Here is a 19,858-nt window from a genome sequence, read left to right on the forward strand (position 1 = left end):
TTGTTACATCGTCTATTTATAAGGATGTAATACAGCAAATTTATAACACTTTTCAATTACCTGAATCTTGTTTTAATGCTATAATTACAGTTATACCAAAAAAAGATAAAGATCCTTTGCAGGTTTCTTCTTATCGACCAATATCATTGTTAAATGTGGATTATAAAATTGTAGCTAAAGTTATGCTAATAGATTAGCTCAATATTTACCTAAAATAATACATAAAGACCAAACAGGATTTATAAAAAATAGATATGCATCTGATAATATTTTGCATTTAATAACTTTGATAAATAAATCTAAATCTCAAATGAATTATCCAATAGTGGTTTCATTGGATGCAGAAAAGGCTTTTGACAGAGTGGAATGGAAGTTTTTATTTAAAATACTGGAGAAATTTTGTTTTGGTTCCTCGTTTATTGGATTGATAAAGGCTTTATATAATAGTCCGAAGGCTAGAGTTGCTACCAATGGGCAGATTTCAGAATCTTTTGATATAACAAGGTCTACTAGGCAAGGATGTCCATTGTCGCCTGCTTTATTTGCCATAGTTATTGAACCTTTGGCACAATTAATATGTCAAAATGAAAATGTTAAGGGTATGAGAGTTTTGAATGAGGAATATAAGATTAATTTATTTGCTGATGATGTTTTATTATATTTGGTGGATCCTGATATCTCTTTACCAGCAATTCAAGAATCTTTAGAAAATTATGGTCAATTATCTGGTTATAAGGTAAACTGGGCTAAAAGTGAAATTTTGTCAATTTGTAAAGATGATTATTCAATATATAATATTAAAAATTTGAAGTGGACTCAACAAATTAAATATTTAGGAATTAATGTTAATACAGAATATCACGATTTATATTCAATTAATTATCTTCCTTTAATAAAAAAGATTAAGTTAGACTTGATTAGGTGGAAGGATTTACCTTTATAAAAATGAATATTTTTCCTCGGATACAGTATTTGTTTCAATCAATTCCTTATTTAAAAAAAAAGTTTTTTTAAGGATTTATATAAAGCAGTTAGAGACTTCTTATGGAAGGGAAAATTTCCGAGGGTAGCAATGAGAAAGTTGATGTGGGATTTTCAATTTGGAGGTTTGAGACTACCGAATTTTCAACATTATTATGAGGCAGCTCAATTTAAATTTCTTAGTGCATTAATGAATATGGAGGACCCACCTAGTTGGGCAAAGGTATAAATGGCAGTTATTTTAGAAAAATTTCCACATGAGTTTTTGTTTCGATGGAATAAAAATTTATTACGAAGTTATGATGTACCAATATTGAAACATTTATTGAATTTATGGACAAGTAAACTTAATAAATTGGGGCTTAAAAATAAATGGTCTGGGTGATTGCCATTATATAATAATCAACTTGTTCCTTTTACAGTCTCCAATATTACTTTGAAACAATGGGAAAGGAAAGGAATAAAAAATTTACCAGATTGTTTTTTTGAAGGATGTTTTTGTTCTTTTGAGGAATTACAAAGGAAATTTGGTATTAGTGGAAATTCTGTATTTGTATACTATCAGTTAAGATCATTTTTAAAACAGATATGTGGCCGACATATGATTTTATTGCCTGAAACTAGTTTTGAGAAATATGTACTTTCCATACCAAAAAAGGGGTATATATCTGATTTGTATTGTATTTTACAAGAAAATGAAAACAAGACAGATTGGGATAAAGATAAGTTGAAATGGAAAAAAGATTTAGGTTCAATAATAGCTGAAGAAGCCTGGATGGAAATTTGTCAGAATAGTATTCGGAAATTGATTAATGCTAGATTAGCGATGATTAATTATAATTTTATACATCAATTATATTTAACACCAGAGAAATTAAAAAAGTTTGGTCTTAGTAAGGTAGATTGTTGTTTTCGTTGTGATCAGACGGCCAATACTTTTTTTACACACAGTTTGGTTTTGTGATCGATTGCAACAGTTTTGGAAAGGTATTCAATCTATATTTAATAGTTTATATAATACCTATGTTGTATTAGATCCTGATATATTTTTATTAGGGAATATGCAATCATTAATTGACTTAGGCTTAAATGATTATCAGATCTCTTTTATCTATTTAGCCTTAGCGGTGGCTAAGAAATCTATAGCACTTACTTGGAAAGATAGAAATATATTAACCCTAGATAGGTGGTATTTAGAGATGAAGACTTGTTTAATTATGGAAAAGATATCTTTTTCAATTCAAGATAAGATATCTTTTTATAAGCTGAAGTGGACTCCATTTGTTAAGTACATGCAATTAAGTTTGACAAATATATTTTATGTGTGATATTTTAGATTTGATAACATTTTTTTATTAGTATTTTTATTTGTTTTTTTGTTTGTTTGTGAGTATTTTTTTATAATATTACTAACTTTATTAATTCTTCACTCTTTATTTTGGAGGGAAGGGTGGGTTTTTCATATATATATATATAGATTTTTTTTAAGTGGCCGTATATATGGTGGGGGGGGGTTAGATTGATTTAAGTTAGGTCATTAATGCTGTGTTGTAATAATGACTTTATTTTTATTTTTCTTTAAATGTAATTTTTTGTTTTATTCATGTGATAAAATCTTTAAATAAAGTTTAAAAAAAAAGTGAATTGGTAATGAGGAAATAGAGACCTCTTGATATTCCTGCTAATGAAGAGTGGGGGGTGATTCATCAGGTGGTTGTTCCTAAAAATTACTGGAAGGAAATTTTAAATTTAGCCCACAGTATGCTTTTAGGTCATCATCTTGGAGTGAAGAAAACCTTGGATAAGATTTCAAAACAATTTTTCTGGCCTGGTTTGAGGAAGGATATTGTAAATTGGTGCAGGACAAGTCATTTTTGTCAGGTTGTGGGGAAACCTAACCAGGGTCCTCCAGTGGCTCTATTACAACCTATTCCTGTTGTTGGGAAACCTCTCACTAGAGTTATTGTGGATTGTGTACGACTCTTGCCGAAAACGAAGTCTGGAAATCAGTACTTGTTAACGATTATGCATGCAGCATCAAGATTTCCAGAAACTATACCATTAAGAAATATTAAGACTAAAACGGTGGTAAAGGCTCAGTGTTTGAATTACCTGAAGAAATTCAGAGTGATCAAGGATGTAATTTTATGTCTGGATTGTTTCAACAATTAATTGATGAGTTGGGAATAAAACAGATCATTTCATCTGCATATCATCCTGAAACTCAGGGAGCTTCAGAAAGATTTCATTCTACTCTTAAAAATATGATGAGGATTTATTGTTTGGAGAATGGGAAAGATTGGGATGAAGGTATTCATTTACTGTTGTTTGCAGCAAGAGAGGCTGTGCAGGAGTCATGAGGTTTTAGCCCTTTTGAAATCAGGTTAGAGGACCTTTAATGTTGATAAAAGAATAGTGGTTTAATGAGGATGTGCAGTTGGACTTGCTGGATTATGTTTCTAAGTTTAAAGATAGGCTACAAAAAGTGTGGACTTTAGCTCAAGAGAATTTAGATATGGCTCAGGGTAAAATGAAGCGTTTATTTGACAGGAAAGCTCAAGTGAGGAATTTTAAGGTAGGAAGTAAAGTTTTGATTTTGTTTCCAACACATGACAATCCTTTGAAAGCTAGATTTTCTGGTCCATACACAGTTAAATCAAAATTGAATGATGTTAACTATGTTGTTAACACCCCAGTTAGAAGGAATAAATCTCAGGTTTGTCACATAAATATGTTGAAACCTTATTATGAGAATAATGGTCGTGGAGAACAATCTATATCAGAGGTGTTGGCTGTTGACAGAGTGGAGGAAGTGGTGGATCATGAGATTATGGAAATAAAATCTTGTGAGGGTAACCTTAAAGAAACCATGGTTCCTGTGCACTTGTCTAACTCAGAAATTTTGAAAAATTTAGAGGAAAAGTTAGTTCATCTTAATTCACAAGAACAGATACAGTTGAAGGATTTAATTTTAAAGTACACAGATCATTTTCCTGATGTTCCAAAAAGGACATCAGCGATTCATCATGATGTGGATGTTGGAGAGGCAAATCCCATTAAACAACACCCATACAGAATAAACATTCAGAAAAGGAAAATTATGGATCATGAGGTGGAATATATGTTGAGAAATGATATTATTAGACCTTCAAACTCAAATTGGAGTTCTCTTTGTATTCTGGTACCAAAACCAGATGGAACTGTTAGGTTTTGTACAGATTACAGGAAGCTTATTGCAGTATCTAAAACGGATGCTTATCCTATTCCAAGAATAGATGATTGTATTGATAAGAATGGAAAAGCTAAATTTCTTACTAAATTGGATTTGTTGAAGGGTTATTGGTATGTGCCTTTAATTGAGAGAGGAAGGAATTTTTCAGCTTTTGTTACTCCATCTGGCTTATATGAGAACAATGTGTTACATTTTGGCATGAAAAATGCCCTGCAACATTTCAAAGGATGATTAATTCAGTAATCCAATGGTTAACACATACAGATGCTTATATTGATAATTTGGTCATAAAAAGTGACTCAAGGGAAGAATATTTGAAGCAATTGGACAAATTGTTTGCAAGATTATCCAAAGCAATCTTAACTGTTAATTTAGCCAAGAGTCAATTTGCAAATGTCACTGTGACATACTTGGGTTATGTAGTTGGTCATGGCAGTTGCACATATTCAAGTAAAAGTGAATGCAATTTCTGAGTTTCCTATTCCCAATGGTAAGAAAGCAGTGAGAAGGTTTTTAGGAATGGCAGGATATTATAGGAAATTTTGCTGAGGTTGCTCTTCCTTTAATTAAACTTTTGAAGAAAGAGGAGAAATTTGTGTGGACTAAAGAGTGTCAGACAGCTTTAGAAAATTTAAAGGAGATGCTATGCCATTGTCCTGTATTAAAATCTCCTGACTTTGATAAACCTTTTTCTCCCTCAATTTTGAGAAAGGTCCTCACCCCACAATTTCTGACCTACCGGCTTCCCCCAGGGCCACCTCGTCCGCTTGGCATTCCAGAATAGGCAGCCACCGTGCTTCTCATAGGGAAGGGAAGAATTGACTCGTCACCTTGGTGTGTGCAGGTCCAGGGGAGCGCAGGCTCTGCAGAACGCTAGCCAGTTGCCTGGGGTCAGGGGGCCTGCTCAGGGACCAGGGGACAAAAGCCACAAAAAACCGCTCACCATCCGCACTCCACAGTCGCATTCTTCGCCGGACTCCACGTAGCCATTTCCACACTCCGTCGTCTCGAAGAGCTGCAAGGAAGCAGAGTGCGAGCCAGAGATGATGGGGGGGGGGGGGGAGCTGCGCAGCGGTCACTGAGGCAATGGTCGTTGGCAGGAGTGCAGGGCACCGATGAGTGTCCTGAGAGATGGGATCGACCCGTCAAGTCAGGGCCCAAGATGGCCGCACCTGTGAGCCACAGCAGCTTTGAGGGGTTGCACGCTCTGGGGAAGCAGAGGACTGGCACAGGGCAACAGAAAACAGGGAGACAACCACCCCGAACCCCCATCTGAGAAGGAGAAGGAGTAGCAGAAGTGATGTCCCATGGGACGGCGACCACGGCGGTGGATCAGCGAGGGTGCTCTGACGCTGAAGAACACATGGTCATGAGCTGCAGGTGAGTTGAGGCGAGGGACCTGCGCAATTTGCAGATGAGCGTTTCGCTCCAGGCTGCTGGGGACTGGCTGAAAGGGGGGAACCAGGTATTGGAACTGGGATGCGACGGAATGCAAAAGGGCGTTGAAGGCTTCCTGATCATGTTGGGGTTCAGAGCTGGAGCCAGGGTGCTGAGGGAAGGCTGTGAGAGCGCTGGGGGTGAATTCACAGACACTCAGTGATGGGGGGGGGGGTGGGGATTCACTTTTACTTCTCTGACGAAGAGGCACCCAGCAGTTTCTGCTGATGGTGAATCTGTTTGACTTATGGCAAAATAAATAAATTTCATGCAATATTACACTTCACTACACAACAATAAAAGGAATCTCGAAAGACATTAAGCTGGGAAAGGGGGCAGAAAGATTCACGAAGACCATTGCTGCCCTAATTACAAGGAGAGGCTGGAAGTTTTCTCCCTGGAGCGTAGAGTGGGTGGGGGGTGGATTCTAGTGATTTATAAAACCACGAGGGGCACGAAGTGTCACAGTTTCTTCACCACAGGAAGGGGAATCTAAAGCCAGATGTGGATTAAAGCCGAGAGGGGTAAGAGTTACCCGAGGGTAATTTCCCACAGAGAATGATGGATGTATGCTGGAAGTTGGCACAGTCGGAACATTTGCCGGTATCTGGATGTGGGCCAAACACAGGCAAAGGGGGATGAGCCCGGCTGGACAATCTAAGCTGAAATGGCCTGTTTTTGCTCTGTGTTGATTGTCCCACCAGGGGTTGGTCTGGCATTTTCCATTTTGATTGCAGATTTTCAAACCTGCCCTGATTTTTGGCTCATTCATGAAGGTTGGTCACAGGTCTGCCAATAGAAGCCATGGATATCTGTGAGGTTCTCCATAGGTGATTGTGTGGAACACATTGAGAAACCTTGTAGTGGCACAGGTGAGCAGCGATGGGTCAGTTTGTGGACGATACAAAGCTCAGATGCGTTGTGGACAGCATTGAGCATTGTTGTAAGTTGCAACAGATGTAGGCAGGATGCAAGGTTGGGTGGAAAAGTGGCAGAGGGAGTTCAGTCTGGGTAAGAGTGAGGTGAGTGGTTAGCGCAGAACTATTACAGCGCCAGTGACCCAGGTTCGAATCCAGTGATGTCTGTAAGGAGTCTGTACGTTCTCCCTGTTTCCACATGGGTTTCCCCAGGGGCTCTGGTTTCCTCCCACTATGCTAAATGTACCAGGGGGTTGTAGATTAATTGGGGTATTTGGGGGACACGGGCTTGTGGGCAAGAAGGGCTTGTTACCATGCTTTATGTCTAAATTTAGCAAAACAAAATTAAAAATAATTTTTAAAAAGTTAAAATTTAATGCATTTTGTTAGGTCAAATTTGAAGGCAGAATACATGGTTAATGGTAGGACACTTAACAGTGTGGAAGAACAGAGGGACTTTGGGATTTAAATCCAGAGATCTCCATACCAGGCAGAATGCTCTCTGCGGTCCACCTGTAGAAGTTTACGATAGACTTCGGTGACATACTGAATCTCCTCAGACACCTAACAAAGTATAGCCCTTTCTTTATGATTGCATCAACATGGAGGCTCCAGGACAGGTCCTCGGAGATGTTGACACTCAGGAATTTGAAGTTCTCGACCCTCTTCACTGCTGAGCCTTCGGTGATAACTGGGTTGTGCTCCCCTGACTTCCTCCTGAAGTCCACAATCATCTCCTTGGTTTTGCTAACATTGAGCGCAAAGTTGTTGTTACACTATTTAACAATCTCCCTCCTGTACGCTTCCTCATTGCTGTTTGTGATTCTGCCGACAACTGTGGTGTCATCGGCAAGTTTGTAAATGGCATTGGAATTGTTCTTGACCACACAGTCGTGAGTAGAGCAGTGGGCTAAGCACCCATCCTGGAGATGCGCCTGAGTTGATGATCAGCATAGTTGATAGATACAGGTCAGGCTAACATTGTGGGCTGAAGGGCCTCTGTTTTATGTACTGCCTTGAAGCTCCGGAGACCCGGGTTCAATCCTTATTTCTGCCACTGTCTTTGGGGAATTTGCACACACTCCCTGTGACTGCCCGGGTCAACAAGTTAATTGGCTGCTGTAGACGAATTGAAGTAGATGAGAGGCCGCTGGTTGGCCTGGTCTCTGTGGGCCAAATGACCTGCTTCCCCGCTACTCCCTTCTAATCTCTCACCCATATGCCAGGTTCAATTAGTCACCAGTCTGCTTTTCTCAGAAATCCAACTGCGTGTAAAATCAACACTTGTATTCCTAGTTCCCTGTGAGCCTGGGTGAAGGGGAACGAGTCAGCTGGCGACAGTTAGGAACACATCCAGGAATGTCTGTAGCCAGATCGCTCCTGGGCTCTACACCTGCGACACAGATTTGAGCACCCGTGGTCCTGCTCATTCTCATGGGGTACCAGAGGCTCTGGTTCAAAGCCAGAGCGTCCCAAGATTGGCTGGGAAAATTGGAATGAGGTATCAAATTGTTGCTTCATGCAAGATAAAAACTGGACAGACAAGGTGTGTTTACAATTTAGATGTATTTCTGCTTTAAAGGTCTGGGTACAATGGGACTAGGCGGAAAACATACATGACTGCAGTTTAAGAATATGCAACGACACCCAAGTGTCACTGTGCATCAGTCATTGAAAGTGAAAAAAGCGAATGGTATGTTGGCATTCACAGCAAGAAGATTCGAGTACAGGAGCAGAGAGGTTCTACTGCAGCCATACAGGGCCTTGGTGAGACCATACCTGGAGTATCGTGTACGATTTTGGTCTCTTTATCTGAGGACAGGAATCCTTGCCATAGAGGGAGTGCAAAGAAGGTTCACTAGATTGATACCAGGGATGGCAGGACTTGCATATGAAGAAAGGATGCATCGACTAGGCTAATACTCACTGGAATTTAGAAGATCGAGGGGGGATCTTGTAGAAACGTATAAAATTCTTAAGGGATTGGACAGGTTAGACCCAGGAAGGTTGTTCCCGATTTTGGGGAAGACCAGAACCAGGGGGGGGGTCACAGTTTAAGGATAAGGGGGAGGACTTTTAGGAGTGAGATGAGAAAACAATTTCTCTGAGAGTGGTGAATCTATGGAATTCTTTGCCACAGGAAGTAGTTGAGGCCGGTTTCTTGTCTATATTAAAGAATAAGTTGGATTTGGCCCTTGGATTGGGGGAATGGGGAGAAGGCAGGAACTGGGTACTGATTAGACAATCAGCCTCGATCAATATGAATAGGAGTGCAGGCTTGAAGGGCTGAGTGGCCTACTCCTGCACCTATTTTCTATGCTTGTATATTTAACTATTTTTAGTATAAAGCTTCAAGAGCTGGAATATTTTAGAAAATGCCATCTACATACATATTTGCTAGAGTCATTGAGCACGCGAACAGGCCCTTCGCCCCACGGAGGTCGTGCTGAACATCACCCTCCCATTAACACCAGACCCATTTAATTCTCCCTGCCTTGCCACCAGCTCCCCCCTTCACCAAGATTTCAACACTCACTTATGCACCACCTGCAAGTTGTAGCACCTGCGCACCCGCACATCTTGGGAATGCGACTGGAAACTGGAGCACCTGGGGTCAAGATGCAAGGAGTGGGGGTGGGGAGGGGTGGAACATGAAAACTCCACGCAGAGAGTGGAGGCTGGGATTGAACCTGGCCGCTGGGGCAATGAGGATGGGGCTCCACTGATTGCAGCACTGCCCTGCCAGATGCATCTCAGCATACATTGCTGACTAGGCTTCTGCATATCTGAGTGTACATTGCTTCAGTTCTGCTGTTACCTGTAACAATATCTGCATCATAGCTAAACATTGAGAGATACAGATTAAAGTGGACAATTGAATTATTTGGAATACAGATATAACCCCACTTTACGAATACTCCAATTACCAAAATTTGCTTTTACCAAGAGAGCTGAGTTCACTTTTATGAAAGGATTTGATTGGGTTTTTGCTTTTGTGAAAATACCCTTCTACAGTGGTGAGTGGGTCTTTGCTTTACGCCATTCTGGCTGGAAAGGTTTCATAGAAACACTCTAGTTTTGTAAAAGTGGGGTAGACCTGTATAAAGTTTTGAATACAACATTTATTTGGACAAATTAAATTTAGACCTATAGCACGATGACAGGCCCTTCCAGCTGGTGCCGCCCAAATACACCCCGCTATGATTAGGTGCGAAGAATCTGGAACCCCCGGAGGAAACCCACGCAGACACAGAGAGAACATATAAACCCTTTACAGACAATGCAGGATTTGCACCCCGGTCGCTGGTGCTGTAACAACGTTGCGCTAATTACTAAACGAAAAGTGGCACTTTTAATCTCTCTAAATTATGTTTATAAATTGTACAAGTGCAACCCGCCAAGACAGCGTTCCCCAATCCTCAGTGCAAAAAGACGCAGTCACACAACCAGACTTAACACACACAAACAATACAAGTATTTTATCTATAAAAATAAATAAATAAATTGTTTTGTGCAAATAAGCATCTCGGGTGGTTAGTGTGAGCAGTTCCTTTGGTCGTTCAGCATTCTTACTGCCCTTGGGAAGAAGCTACTCCTCAGCCTAGTGGTGCTGGCTCTGATACTCCTATACTTCCCTGACAGGAAGAGCTGAAAAATGCTGTGTGCGGGGTGGAGGGGGTCCTCAACGATTTTGCATACATTCTACAGACAACAATCCCAGTAGATCATGTCGATGTAGAGGAGGAGGGAAAAGGAGACTCCAGTGATCCTCTCTGCCACTCTTATGGTCCTGTGGGTTGATCTCCGATCAATTTCTCTGCAGCAACTGTACCACATTGTGATGCAGCCGGCCAGGATGCTCTCAATAGAGCTCCTATAGAAATTTGTTATAATGGTGGCTGGTAGCCTTGCCCGTTTCAGTCTTCTCATGAAGTGCAGTCATTGTTGCGGCTTCCTGACAAGTGAGATGTTGAGAGTCCACAATAGGTCACTAGTCAAGTGAACTCTATGGAACTTGTGCTCTCCACACTCCCCACTCTGGAGTTGTTGATGTGTAGTGGAAGGTGGTCGTTCCTGGTCCTCCTGAAGTCCACAATCATCTCCTCCATCTTGTCCGCAATGAGACTCAGGTTGCGGCTTTCACACCATCTCATGAGATTTTCCACCTCTCCTCTGTAGTGCGACTCATCCTTGTTACTGATGAAGCCTGTGGCTATCGTGTCATCTGCAAACTTGATGACTCTGTTGGATCTGGCAATGCAGTCGTGGGTCCGTTACGTAAACAGGACCAGGCTAAGCACACAGCCCTGAGGTGTGCCAGGGCTCAGTGTGACGGTGCTTGATACTCTGTTATTGACCTGGACATTAGGAAGTCCAGGATCCAATTACAGGGGGAGGGGGTTTAAGTCCCAGCGAGGACAGCTTCTCCACCAGTGTCGATGAACAACAGCCTGGTGTAAGAGGCGTTGTTCTCCAGGTGGGCCAGGATGGAGTGAAGCAATAACTCCAGCATAGTATCATCTGTGGAACAGTTTCTTCGATAGGTGAATTGAATGGATTCAGCGTCTCTGGGAGATGTGCTTTGATGTGTTCCATCACCAGATACTCAAAGAATAATGATGGATGTCAGTGCCACAGGGCGGTGGTCATTGATGCCTGTTATTGTCACTCTCCTAGGTACCAGGATGATAGTGGCTGACCTGAACCCTACTGGAACGAAGGACCAGTGCAGTGATGCGTTGAAGATGTCCATGAAGACTTCCATCAATTGGTCTGCGCAGCCCTTCAGTACCCAACCAGGTACATTGTCTGGTCCCGCCGCCATGTGCAAGGTCATATTGGATAGGATTCTCCTTACCTCAGCCACAGCCATGAAGGGCGTTTGTTCATCAGGGGGACACAGAGCTTTCTTTGGCATCATCCTGTTCTTCTCTTCAAACCGTGCATAGCAGGTGTTCAGACTGTCTGGACGGGAGGCATCGTTAACCTGAACTCACAGGTTGGCTTGTAATCCATTATAGTCTTGCTCCCTTGCCACATGCGCGTCATGTCACACAGCTGTCTGTGGATCTTCTGTGCATGCCCTGCTTTGCCTTCCTGATTGCATGGGAGAGTTCAGCCCTGGCTGATCTTAGTGCCACCCTATCCCTGGTACTGAAGGCATCACAAGAGGTTAGGAAAAATGGTGGAGGCATTAGGTATAAATAAGGAGGTAGTGAAATGGATTCAGCAATGGTTGGATGGGAGGTGTCAGAGAGTAGTGGTAGAAAATTGTTTGTCCAATTGGAGGCCAGTGACTAGTGGAGTTCCTCAGGGATCGGTCCTGGGTCCACTATTGTTTGTTATATATATTAACGATCTGGAAGTAGGGGTGGAGAATTGGGTAAGCAAGTTTGCGGATGATACAAAGATTGGTGGTGTTGTGGACAGTGAGGAATATTACTGTAGATTAAAAGGTGATTTAGGAAGGCTGGAGGTGTGGGCTGAGAATTGGCTGATGGAATTTAATAAAGATAAGTGTGAGGTGTTACATTTTGGAAAGGCAAATCAAAATAGGTCATATGCATTAAATGGTAGGCTATTGAGATGTGCAGAGCAACAAAGGGATTTAGGAGTTATGGCAAATAGTACCCTCAAGGCTGATACTCAGGTAGATGGTGTGGTGAAGAAGGCATTTGGAATGTTGGCCTTCATAAATTGGAGTATTGAATTCAAGAGTTGGGAGGTTATGATGAAATTGTACAAGGCATTGGTGAGGCCAAATTTGGTCACCAAATTATAGGAAAGATATAAACAAAATAGAGAAAATACAGAGAAGGTTCACGAGAATGTTGACAGGATTTCAAGGTTTGAGTTACAGGGAAAGGTTGTGCAGACTAGGGCTTTTTTTCTCTGGAGCGTAGAAGATTGAGGGGGGACTTGATAGAGGTGTTTAAGATTTTAAAAGGGACAGACAGAGTAAATGTCGATAGGCTTTTTCAGTTAAGAGTGGGGGAGATTCAAACTAGAGGGCATGGTTTAAGGTTGAAGGGGGAGAATTATAAGGGGAACATGAGGAGAAATTTCTTTAAGCAAAGGGTGGTGGGGATGTGGAATGAGCTTCCGGCGGATGTGGTTGAGGCGGGATCATTGGTTACATTTGAGGATAGACTGGATAGATACATGGAGAGGAGAGGACTGGAGGGGTATAGACCGGGTGCTGGTCAGTGGGACTAGGAGGGTGGGGATTTGTTACGGCATGGACTAGTAAGGCCGAACTGGCCTGTTCTATGCTGTAAGTGGTTATATGGTTATCACGAGCTCTGAGAAGGCCCAGACCTCAGCATCCAACCATAGTTTCTGGTTAACCTTGGTTGTGAAGCATTTGATTGCGGAGACATCCTCAATGCACTTGCTGATGCAGCCAGTCACTGAGCTTGTGTACTCCTCTCTGTTTTCATCACTGCTGTAGGTGGCTACGTCCCTGAAACAGCTCCAGTCCGTAGTCTTAAAATGGTCTTGCAGCGCTGCTATGGTCTATCCCACCCACGTCCTGATCTCCCTGCAAACTGACCTCTTTGCTTTGCCAGCGGTCTGTACACCGGGGTTAGCAGGACAGATATGTAATCTGAGTAACCAAGGTGGGGGCGAGGTGAAGCCTTGTATGCACCAGGGATGTTGGTGTACACCCAATCCAGGATGTTTTCTCCTCTGGTGGAGAAGTTCACATGCTGTTCAAACTGTGGTGAGACCGTTTTCATGTTGGAGTGATTGAACTTGCCAGCAACATTAAGCTGCAAAGTCTGGCTTTGCCAATGCCACTGTAAAGTATGTCATGAATTCACCCTCGTTAGCCGAAGGCGGAACGTAGACTGCGACAATCGGTGTGGACGAGAATTCCCTGGACAGATAGAAGGGTCTGCATTTCACCAGTGGGTACTCTATCTCTGCTGAGCAGAAGGTCTTCACAATTGGTGCACCAGTTCTCGCTGGTGTTCCCTTCCTCGAGTCTTGCCAGAAGCAGCAGCATCTCTGTCTGCCCTGAAGGAGATGAGGCCATCCAGCTGGATCGCAAGGGCTGGAAGACGGTCCTGGAGCCATGTTCCTGTAATCACCAGAGCATAGCAGCCCTGCAGTTCTCTCTGGTTCAGATGTACAAGTCAATATATACTCTGTTTTCATGAAGAATTATACTGTTGATTCCTTTTCCATAATAAGATCACCCTCGTCGCAACCTCTTCCCAATGTTATCCTCGATTGTAAAATATAGAAGCCTGTGCTTTTTTTAAATGCACCTGTTTAGCTGGCCGCAAGTCAGAATTTTGGTGGGCCTGTAATTCGTACACTGTACATAACAATAAACTGATTATCAAAAGCTCAGCTCAAACCAGCAATTGTTCGAAAGAGAAAAAAGTACAGAAGCGATATTTATTCTGTAAAATGGGAGAAGCAATCTGATGTCCCTGGCCAATGCGCAGGAGGGGATTTGAACCAAAGTAGGCTCTGTTTTTAAATCGGTCACCAGATGTTTTTATCTCAGCAGCGAAACATTTTACCTGTGTTCAACAAGAAAGTCCACAGACATATTGATAAGCAAAGGGGTTGGAGTGGACAAAGGGGGTTGGGGCTGAAATAAGTTTATTTCAGATTACTTCAAATACATACCCCCAAGTTAGGAATTCATAAATAAAGATTAAAAGGGGATGTTTAAATAGACGAATAGATGAAAATGACTGGAAACAACTATATAAAAAAAGTATGACAAAAATTATTGATGAGAGAGTTAAATGGATTCAACAGTGGCTGGAAGGGAGATGCCAGAGAGTTGTAGAGGATAACTATTTGTCAGGCTGGAGGCCGGTGATGAGCGGTGTGCCTCAGGGATCTGTACTGGGTCCCTTGCTGTTTGTCATATACATTTATGACCTGGATGATGGGGTTGGATTAGTAAATACGCAGATGATTCTAAAATAGGTGGAATTGTGGGTAATGAAGGTGGTTTTCAAAGATTGCAGAAGGATTTGGACTGTTTAGAAGAGTGGGCTGAAAGATGGCAGATGGAGTTTAATGATAAGTGTGGTGCTTCATTTTGGAAGGAATAATTAAACAGGACGTACGTAGTAAAGGGGAGGGGACTGAGGAATGCAGTGGAGCAAAAAGACCTAGGAATAATGGTCATCGTTCCCTGTAGGTAGAATCTCATGTGGATAGGGTGGTGAAGAAGGCTTTTGGTATATTGGCCTTTGTAAATCAAAGCATAGAATACAGGAGTTGGGAGGTGATGTTGAGACTGTACAAGGCATTGGTGAGGCTAAGTTTGGAATACTGGGTGCAGTTCTGGTCCCCAAATTTTAGGAAGGATATCAACAAGGTAGAGAGAGAGTACAGAAAAGATTTACGAAAATGTTACCTGGGTTTCAGAATCTAAATTACAAAGAAAGATTGAGCAGATTAGGTCTTTATTCCTTGGAGCGTAAAAGGTTGAGAGGGGGTGGGGAATTTGATAGAGGTATTTAAGATTGAGGGGGGTAGATAGAGGTGATGTGGATCAGTTTTTTTCCCTTGAGGGTAGGATAGGTTGAAACAAGAGGTCATGAGTTAAGAGTTAAGGGGCAAAAGTTTAGAAGTAAAATGAGGGGGAGCTTCTTCACTCAGAGAGTGGTGGCTGTGTGGAATGAGCTTCCGGGAGAAGTAGTGGCGGCAGGGTCCATTTTGTCATTTAAGGAAAAATTGGATAGGTACATATGGGAGGGGAATGGAGGGTTGTGGGCAGGGTGCAGGTAGGTGAGACTAGAGGAGAGGATTTGGTTCTGTGTGGTCTAGAAGGGCAGAGGTGGCCTGTTTCTGTCCTGTAATTGTTATAGATAGTTAGGTAAACATTAGTTCAATATAATTTTTAACATCATTCATATTTATCTACTCAAAAATTAAACAAGTTGAATTGAACACTGTCTGATCTATGTTTTAGAAGTGGTCAGGAGGTTGATTCCTTTTTTCACTCTACTTGGGAGTGTTCTAGGATAAAGCCTTCTGGTTACAGGTTATAATGATCTTTTTTTGGAGAAAATACTGAAAGCTAAACTCCTGCAGGATCCAATGCTCTTTTTGTTGGGAAATATTAGAGTGGTTAGTATTAAATTACGATTAACTAGGTTTCAAATTGACTGGCTTTAGCTGTTTCTAGGAAATGTATAGCCATTACTTTGAAACCAGATAGGGATTTCAGGCTGGAGAAGTGGCATATGTTCATGTAGTCTATGTAATAAATATTTTTTTTTCTTGAAAGTATGTAGCCCATATTTATAGTATGTTGGTTTGAAGATGTAAGAGGTTCTTGGATCCCGTCCCACTGGTAAGCCTAAACTCCATCATTATAGGTATTGAATTAATAATTGCTACTGACATTCTCCTTGTTTCTTTTATTAGTTAATGATTAGTGGGTGGGGGAGGAGGAGGGTGGGAGGGACAAGGGTTTTTATTCTTTTACACATGTATTTTTTCTATGTATACTTTTGTTCAATATTTATGTACAGATGTGGCGTTATATGGCGAGCTCTCCACTGGCCACCGTGACAGAGGTGCACCAAAGAAAAGGTACAAGGACTGCCTAAAGAAATCTCTTGGTGCCTGCCACATTGACCACCGCCAGTGGGCTGATATCGCCTCAAACCGTGCATCTTGGCGCCTCACAGTTTGGCGGGCAGCAACCTCCTTTGAAGAAGACCGCAGAGCCTACCTCACTGACAAAAGGCAAAGGAGGAAAAACCCAACACCCAACCCACCAATTTTCCCCTGCAACCGCTGCAATCGTGTCTGCCTGTCCCGCATCGGACTTGTCAGCCACAAACGAGCCTGCAGCTGACGTGGACTTTTTACCCCCTCCATAAATCTTCGTCTGCGAAGCCAAGCCAAAGATGTACAGATGTGGTTTTAAAATTTAGAAATAAAATGTTTTTTTTTTAAGGTCCGTAAACATTGTAATTGTAGTTCACACAAAAACACTGGAGAAACGCAGCGTTCTTTATACATCAGATGTAAAGATACACGGCCAACATTTCGGGCCTGAGCCCTGCGTCAAGGTCTGAGCATAAAAATCACAGGCAAGAGGGAAGGAGGGTACAAGAGGAGAAGAAGCGGGGAAGTGATGGGCAGAGGGCACTGAGTGGAGAGGGAAGGTGATGGCAAGGTGGAGGGAAGGAGACAGAGGGGTGGGGTAGAGAAGGAGACTGGGGGTGGGGGGAGTAGCCTGACGGAAATGGGAGAAGCCGACGTTAATGCCATTAACTCATTAAGTGTTTGCGGGTGAGCCCTGGTTTAGCAGTACATGAAGCCATGGACTGACCTCTCACTTCCCACCTGTTTTGGCTGTCTGTCTCCCTCCCACCCATATCCACCTGTAGGCTCCTCCCTTGCCACCTCCTCTTCCCGCACCATTTTATTCAGGAGCCGGCCTGCTTTCAGCTCACGCCTTGATGAAGGGCTCAGGCCCGAATCGATGGTTATGTATCTTTAGCTTTGCTATATGAATAACTCTACATGACTTGCTCAGTTTCCTCAGCAATTATTTGTGCAAGAAAAATTCTTTTTGCTGTTGAGAAGCTTGTAAATAATCCCTCTAATTTTGCAGTCTCAAATTTGAAATTCTCCTCTCTAAAAGTACGATGAAACAGTTCATAATAAAAACAGAAATTGTGACTCAGACTTCAGAATTTCAACAACACATTGTACAAAGGACAATGCTCCTTTACTGCCAAATTAGTCAAGTCATGTCACATTTATTTGTTGTTCATTACAGTGAAAACGAGATAGTGTTTCTCCGGAACGTGGAGCTGCCATGGATAAATTTCCTCAGAAACTTTTTTATAAATAACATTTCACTCATTAAATATCATATTACATGTGTCCCCGGAGTTCAGAGGCCTCACAGCTTGAGGGGAGGCAGGTTCAGTGGCTGCCGACAATTGCCCCTTGTATGTGGGGGAGGAGTAGAATGGGAGGGGGAGAGAAGGGGAGAGGGGATTATGGGGAGAATTGTGTTCAAAAGCAGGTACAGTAACTCTGATTATCCGAAATCCTCAGTATCTGAAATTATTTTAAAATTTCGGATAAATAAGGGTATCTGAAATCTTAGTTTATCCAAAATATTTTCGGAGCCGAACTGACTGGGGACCTTGGGGGCCCCCAGTGCCAGCAGCGGCGGATCCCGGGGTCATAGCAGCAGTGGGGACTTCAGGCTCCCGGCCAGGAGCGAGGACCCTCGGTGGGGAGGTGCTGGTAACTGGCAGGGGGCGGGGGCAATTTTTTTTGGTGAGAATTAAACTTTATTTTAATGCAGTGGTTCCCAACCTTTTTCTTTCCACTCACATCCCACTTTAAGTAATCCCTATGTCATCGGTGTTCTGTGATTAGTAACGGATTGCTTCAGGTGGGATGTGGGTGGAAAGTCAAAGTTTGAAAGCACTGTTTTAATCATCCCTCATTGACTTGTTCAGTTCACAGTTTCAGAACTCCAAAGGAAATGGACCAATGACCATTTTTCTCAAGCCAAATATTTCAGAGGTTCTCAACCTTCACTTCCCACTCATATCCCACCTTAAGCAATTCCTTACTAATCACAGAGCACCCATGACATATGGAATACTTAAAATGGGATGTGAGTGGAAAGAAAAAGTTTGAGAACCACTGGGTTAATGCCTAAAAAGCCTTCCCTTGTTGTTTGTTGTGTGTGTTGCTGTTGCAATTGGGCTGTTTTAAAAAATGACCGGTTTTCCGAAAAAAAAGTTTATCTGTAACAGGCCTGGTCCCGACCATTTTGGATAATCGGAGTTGTACTGTAATATAGGATTAACATATTTACAGGAAGAGTTTGTGAGTGATGCTTTCAGAGCAGAAATTGGGTTGAAGGGCTGAACTGTCCCCTTCTGAGCTGAAAAGAGATAAGGTGATTATTGGATGGTGGGGTTACAACTAATAATTTACCTCTGGACCACTCTCCACATGCAGGGTAGGGAGGGTCCCGAGAATTCCTGGAGGATTTGATGGCGCCCCCCTCTCTCTCTTCTCTGGTGTTAATCCAATCCCCGCACTCCCCCACTCCTACTCTCGTAGAGGAAATGGTCTCATGATGGGAAAGGGGGAGAATTCAGAGAGGTTTTGACCCAATCATGACAGGACAGCAAAGGCAGTTTGTAGTGGAGGGAGTTTGAAGGTTCAACAAAGATAATATTCCCTGCTCCGTTTGGAGACTGAAGATTGTGGAACATCTCCGGCATACTGTAACACTCAAAATAAGAAAAAGAAGGTGAAACATAAAAGTGGTAGAGAAGATCACTGGTGTCTCCCTCCCCTATAGTGACGTGATCTGCCAGGGTCGTTTACTGAAGAGAACTATGTCCACCCTACATACAGCATCTTCCAGCTGCTCCTGCCAGGGAAGAGATCCAGGAGTATCAGAGCCAGCACCACCAGGCTGAGGAATAGCTTCTTCCCACAGGCAGTGAGAATGCTGAATGACCAAAGGAACTGCTCACACTGACCATCCGAGATGCTCATATTCATGAAATCTCATACTTTTGAAACTATATTTCTTTATTTCTAGATATCAATACTTGTCCTGCATATGCATTGTTTGACTGATTATATTTAATATTTTAATAATTTAGATATACAGCACAGTAACAGGCCATTTTGGCCCATGAGTCCGTGCCGCCCATTTCACACCCCAATAACCGCCGGAATGCTTGGAGCCGTGGGAGGAAACCAGAGCCCCCCCACCAGAGCCCCCCCCACCAGGGAAACCTACGCAGACATGGGGAGAGCGTACAAACTCCTTACAGACAGTGTGGGATTCGAACCCAGGTCCCCATCGCTGGTGCTGTAAAGGCGTCAGGCTGACTGGCTACTATGCCAACCGTGGCGTCCTGTTCAGAGTTTCTACGTTCTCCCTGTATCTTGAGTGGGTTTCCTCCCACCTCAAAACGTACAGGGTGGAGGAGTTGGTTAATGGGGGTATTTGTGGTTATGCCTGGTTATGTGTTGGCATACTTTGCCAAGGACTGGAGAACGCTGGTCCTTGTAAAATCAGATGACGATAAACGCGGCTTCACTTGATGGGCATGGAGAGTGAAACAGAATGGGAAAGCAAGTGGTCTATGAGTTGCTGGGTGAGGGCTTTGAGGGGCTGGGGAGAACCAAGTGAATATCTGTGATGGAGGGGAAATGATGTTTGGGCAGGTGATACAGATACTCCTGGGGCTTGTTAGTTAATAGATCAATGAGGAGAGGGAGTGAGAGAGAAAGGGAGAGAAGATAG

The 19,858-nt window shown here is 42.6% G+C and overlaps 1 protein-coding gene across 5 annotated transcripts in view; it reads right to left on the bottom strand.

Moving 5' to 3' along the window:
* Positions 1-19,858, bottom strand: part of LOC138761530 (disintegrin and metalloproteinase domain-containing protein 23-like) — a 209,179-nt gene that overhangs the window by 64,755 nt on the left and 124,566 nt on the right. For all 5 annotated transcript variants that reach the window (XR_011356355.1, XM_069933814.1, XM_069933813.1 and 2 more), the window contains exon 16: positions 5,157-5,228. Coding sequence is in view for 4 of the 5 variants with exons in the window: in XM_069933814.1 (XP_069789915.1) it covers positions 5,157-5,228 (72 nt within the window). In the remaining variant the exon portion in view is untranslated. The remainder of the gene's footprint in view (positions 1-5,156; positions 5,229-19,858) is intronic.

Source organism: Narcine bancroftii, chromosome 4 (genome assembly GCF_036971445.1).
Source record: "Narcine bancroftii isolate sNarBan1 chromosome 4, sNarBan1.hap1, whole genome shotgun sequence".
In the NCBI taxonomy this organism is placed as follows: Eukaryota; Metazoa; Chordata; class Chondrichthyes; order Torpediniformes; family Narcinidae; genus Narcine; species Narcine bancroftii.